The sequence below is a fragment of the Bison bison genome, unplaced genomic scaffold (genome assembly GCF_000754665.1).
Source record: "Bison bison bison isolate TAMUID 2011002044 unplaced genomic scaffold, Bison_UMD1.0 scf7180017864491, whole genome shotgun sequence".
Classification (NCBI taxonomy): domain Eukaryota; kingdom Metazoa; phylum Chordata; class Mammalia; order Artiodactyla; family Bovidae; genus Bison; species Bison bison.
Window position 1 is genome coordinate 20,364,292 of NW_011495050.1, and position 5,499 is coordinate 20,369,790.

Here is a 5,499-nt window from a genome sequence, read left to right on the forward strand (position 1 = left end):
CTGGAGGGGATAGCGGGAGGGGACCAGGAGGAAGACAGAGAGAGGTTTGCCTCTTGCCTGTGGAGCACACTTCAGTGAGCACTTCTTGGGACAGCTGTCTGTGGCCCAGCTCGCTTACCCCCAGGCAGAGCCACGACTCCCAGCTTGCCCTTCCTCCCGGAGTCACTGTGGAGGCAGCTCTTCAGTTCAGCAAGGGCTCTGGGTGGGTTCAAGTCAGACTAGGGGAGCCTGGCGTAAGGGGTCCTTGTGGGGTGGGATCAGCCCAAGAGTCAGCATACTGGCTGAGTCCACTTTTCATTCCTGTTTTAGCAACTGAGATTGTAATATTTATCGCCATCTCTCCAGACTATTTTAGGAACTTGAGGCAGGTTGACCTGAACAAGACTGTAAAGCCTTTATCTCTTTCTACCATCCTTTTTGTTTCCACATTTCCCCTTTGGAGACTACTTCCCCTCAGCTGCCTTCCTTTTTCTCCTCCCTCTGCATCCCAAGTTCCAGAACTTTCCAGATTTCTACCCCGCCCCCACCCCCAGGAAATTCCACTTTTTCTAAAACTCCTTCCCAGGGCCAAAGTTCCCAAACTGAATCTGAGTAGCAAAACCATGGTCTGGGGATAAAAACAATGACTTTACATTATTCTTCCAAAATACAAATATCTTTTAGCTGAGGTCTTCCAGGCCCTGAGCATCTGGGGTTGGGGTGTGGTGTCCACAGGTGGTAGGGGAGATAGTTTCAGTACTGCTCAAAACCTCTTCAGGTTTTCAGGGTTTCAGTCAAAACTCTTTGATCATCAGATTTCAGACATACTCAGTTTATCTCAAGCAGAGATTGTACACTTGTTCAGTTGCTAAGTGAACTCTTATCTGGCTATTCACAACCCCATGAACTGCAGCCCACCAGGCTTCCCTGTCCTTCACTATCTCCTGGAGCTTGCACAAACTCATGTCCATTGAGTCAGTGATGCCATCCAACCATCTCATCTTCTGTCATCCCTTTCTCCTCTTGCCTTCAATCTTTCCCAGCTTCAGGGTCTTTTCCAATGAATCAGCTCTTCTCAACAGGTGGCCAAAGTATTGACTCTTCAGCTTCAGCATTAGATCGTCCATTGAATATTCAGGGTTGGTCTCCTTTAGGATTGACTCTTTTGATCTCCTTGCAGTCCAAGGGACTCTCAAGAGTCTTCTCCAGCACCACAGTTCCAAAGCATGAATTATTCGGGGCTCAGCCTTCTTTCAGATCCAGCCTTCTTTACTTTCATTATGCACTTATTTCATCCAGCAGTACTCAAGTCGCAGATGGTTCCCATCCTGGGGGATAACTGACAGTGTGCTGATAAGGAATGCAAGACGATTGCCACACACAAGTGGAGAGGGCACTGAGATGGATTGGTAATGTCTGGAGGAGGGCAGGCCCTTATAAACAGTGTTTATCATCCTCCAGTGGAGAAGGAAATGGCAACCCACTCCAGTGTTCTTGCCTGGCGAATCCCACGGACAGAGAAGCCTGGTAGGCTGCAGTCCATGGGGTCGCACAGAGTCGGACACGACTGAAGCGACTTGGCAGCATCATCCTCCAGGGACCCAGGGAGTAGACCCTGACCTGTCTGTCTGGCCCGAGGAATGTTGTCTACAGCCTGAGAGTGGGAACCCCAAAATTAGCAACAGCATCACACGGGATCCCTGTTAGAAAGGTAGAATCTTATGACTCCCATTTCCCAACCCACTCTACTCAATCAGCTTCTCCTTCTCATAAGATTCCCAGGGGGTTCATATGCACAGTACGATTAGAGACATGGAGTAGAGGGTGCGTCTAGCGGATCTTCTGGTCAGCTGTCGTTCCTGAAGGTCCTTACCACTGGACATGCTCTGCTGGTCTGGCTGCTCTCACAGCCACTGCACATCTGATTTCCACAACAAGCGAGAAGCAAGAACAGAGCCTGCTCTCTGTGTGAAGGGAAGGCATTCCCTTCCCCCCTGCATTTGGGAGATTTAATAATAGGGCCATTGGGTGCAAAACCAAACTGTGTTTCCGTCTCCCCACCATGTTGCTTCTTGTCCCCAGGCGATCTATAAGATGGTTTCCTCCGTAATGAAAATGCCTGAAGATGAGTCGACCCCAGAGAAGAGGACAGAAAAGATCTTCCGCCAGATGGACACCAATCGAGATGGTAGGAGGCCACGGCTACTTTGCTTGGTTTTGCTCAGAGTGGGGACTGCTGGAGGGTCTAGATCACCCAGGCATGGAAATGCCACTCAAGGACAATTTATTGGCCACAGGATCTGGCTCAGGGTCCTTTGTGAAAGTGGCTCTTGTTGCATGCTTCCTGCAATGGGAGGACAGAGGAGGACCTGAGTGGTTCGCAGTAGGCTGGATCCTGCAGGCTAGCTAATCAGAAAGTGGGGAGGGGCTTGGTATCCACTCAGACCCTAGAAGCTTCCCTTCCAGCCTGCCCAGGGGGTTTCCTGCACATGCTCCGAAGTGTAGGGTTTCCCAGAACCAAGTGGGGCCCCTCAGCTTTTGAGGGGTTAGGCCAGCAGATTTCACCCCAAGAGAGCCACCCACAATTCAAACCCAGCAAGGGGGTGCAAAGCAAACTGAAATGAAAGGAAAGATGGATTTCAGACTCAAAAACAGCGGACTTTTAGATGCTGGATTGCCAGATAGAATAAAGAGGTGCAATTAAATTTGATTTTTGGATATATAACAAATGATTTTTTTAGTATAAGTGTGCCCTATGCAATATTTGGAACATACTAAAAAATTATTGTTTATTTGAAATTGAAAGCTAACTGGGCATCAAGTATTTTATTTGCCAAATCTGGCAGCCCTGTGTGTGTGTATGTGTGTTAATTGCTTAGCTGTGTCTGACTGATTGCAACCTCACGGATGGTAGCCTGCCAGGCTCCTCTGTCCATGGATTTCTCCAGGCAAGAATACTGGAGTGGGTAGCCATTCCCTTCTCCAGGGGATCTTCCCGACCCAGGGATTGAACTCAGGTCTCCTGCACTGCAGGCAGATTCTTTACCATCTGAACCACCAGGGAAGCCCCTCTGACAACCCTAGTTAGATGTAATACCTGAGTTTAAAGTTTTGACACAGATCCTGGCCCATAAAAAGCCCTGAGTCATCTAGAGCTCTTGCTGTTATTTCCGGCTTGCCTATTCTGCTGGGCATCCCAGCAATTCTTGTCAAATATATGAGCAAAGTTACTCACAAAGCCTTGATGAAGGCTTTGTGTCAGAGCAAGCCTCAGTTTCTATACCTGTGCCCTCTGGGGCACCAGCGGCCTGAGAATCTGGGTTTGCAGGGTACAAGCTCATCTGTTTGTTTGCCTGTTCCTTCACAAAGGTGCCATTACATCCTGTTTCTTTGTGTGCCTTGATTCACAGCGAATAGTTCGTCTTGCAAAGACCAAACAGGATTCTTTTAATAGGATAGTAAAGGCCCTGACATTAAACTGCACATTTTCCTGATGTTCCAGGGGAGCACAGGGGGGCTTGTGTCCTGCCTGTAACCCGGCCTCCTCTTTAGAATAGGGGTGAAGGGTGGGAGAAGATCCAGACGGGCGGGATCAAACCCTCCCTGCCGGAAATGAGAGCTTCTGCTGGGGGACTTGGCCACAGTGGGCTCACAGAGCCCTGACAGGGTCTGCATTACTCAAATGCATCTTGTTGCTAAAAGCCCTGTGTTTTCCTAATGGAAAGCCTTGATTAAGAAATAGATGGGAAGGGGAAGTTAGAGCCATACAGGGAGGGGTTTAAGTCTGTAGGGGATCAGATTCCACCCAATTGGGAGACTTGGTGCTTCTACTCTGGGCTTCTAGATCCAAAGGCTGGAGCCTGGAGCAGAGGCCTCATCTAGAGTCTCCTGCGGTTACATGCCTCCTCTTTGCATCTAACACTTGAAAAGTCTGGGCCCTCAGCAAGTTAGCTCCAAAGCCAATTCGGAAGCACAGCAGGTTACTGGAGGAAGCAAGACTTCTTCGCTGAATGTAGGGTTCGCTCCGCCCCCACCCCTCACCCCCAGAAATCGGGGAGAAGCTTTGCCTCCCCACTGACAGCATGAGGAAACTTCTGGAAGGGAACTTAACACATACTCTAGCCTAGCTAGAAAGGAAAAGGACCTGGAATAGGAGTGGAATCTCAACCAGCCAGTCTCCCTCCCGCAGTCCATCGGGGTAGGAGGAAAGACTACAGACTGAGGAGTCCTCTCTCTGTTTTGGATTCCCTCACCCCAGGTGGGAAGGGCAGCCCACCTTGTCCAAAAGAAGTGGCCCTCACCCCACGTGTCTCTTCAGACCCCTCTGCTCACAGGCCAAGCTAGGTACCCAGGTGACCCGAAGGAGCCCCAAGGGGCCCAGGAATACCCCGTGGGATGTGCAGCAGGAACCCAGCTCACTCTCTGAAAGGCACAAGCGCCATCTCTTCCGTGGACACTGAGTCCCTCCGGTGGCCTTAGGTGGAAGGGCCACGAGGGCAGGGACCACGTGGGGGACACCCAGCACCCACCCACCCCAACCCTTCCAGAGCCAGGGCCGGGCACACCGTGAGCTCTCAGTAAGCCGCATGCTGGGCTGTGCGATGCCGAACGACCCACTGCCCCCGGAGCGGGGATGGGGTGCGTCTCAGCTCAGAAAGACAGAAGGTGGGGCTCACGGCTGGTGTTAGACCCCGGGAAAGGGTGTGCTGCCGCAGCCACCCCAGAGATGCATCGAGAAGACCCGGTTCTTCCGGCTGCCGTCCGCCAACACTTACCGGTCCTCTTATTTTTCAGGAAAACTCTCCCTGGAAGAGTTCATCCGAGGGGCCAAGAGCGACCCGTCCATTGTGCGCCTCCTGCAGTGTGACCCCAGCAGCGCCGGCCAGTTCTGAGCCCGGCGCCACCAACTGTAGAGCTGCCTGTGTTCCCTTTGGATTTTTTTTTTTTTTGGCCAAACAATATTGACAGTGATGCTGTTCCCCCTGTGGTCGGATGCGCCTCCTTCCGTGCCGCCTTCAGCTTCTCTGTCGTGGATGCTTCGTGGGAATGTCTAGACCCCCCGCGCTTGTGGAAGCATGGACAGCGCTGTCGTGCACAGACTGTGGTGTTTGTTGTTCTGACGATTTTTCATCATTATTGTTATTATTTTTCCTTTGATTCGGAAGTCTGTGTTCTAAAACTGAAGACTCGGGGAGGCGAGGGAAGGGAAAACAATACAGTCCAGTGATTCTGTTGCAAACTTGAGGGGCCTGTTGGAAAAACAAAACTCGCCACCTGGGTCTGGAGTCACATATGCCCTAGGGGTGGTGGCACCACTTGCTGGATTCCCCAGGGACCAGGAATCCTCTGGGGCCAGACTCTTAAAGGGACCTGGGGGATCCCCCCAGAGGCCCACCCCACCCTCTTCCCAAATAGGCTGTAGTTTCTAAGCTGTGAACATTTCAAGGTAAATTCATAGAGAAGAAGAAAAAGATGGCTCAGCTATTTCTTGCCAGGTTTACACTAGTTGAGCTGAGTTTC

The 5,499-nt window shown here is 51.1% G+C and overlaps 1 protein-coding gene across 6 annotated transcripts in view; it reads left to right on the forward strand.

Annotated features, from left to right (window-relative positions):
* The window catches only part of NCALD (neurocalcin delta), a 460,437-nt gene extending 454,938 nt beyond the window's left edge, over positions 1–5,499 (forward strand). For all 6 annotated transcript variants that reach the window (XM_010863502.1, XM_010863506.1, XM_010863503.1 and 3 more), the window contains 2 exons: positions 2,062–2,167; positions 4,774–5,499. In XM_010863502.1, the coding sequence (XP_010861804.1) occupies positions 2,062–2,167; positions 4,774–4,871 (204 nt within the window). In that variant the 3' untranslated portion in view covers positions 4,872–5,499. The remainder of the gene's footprint in view (positions 1–2,061; positions 2,168–4,773) is intronic.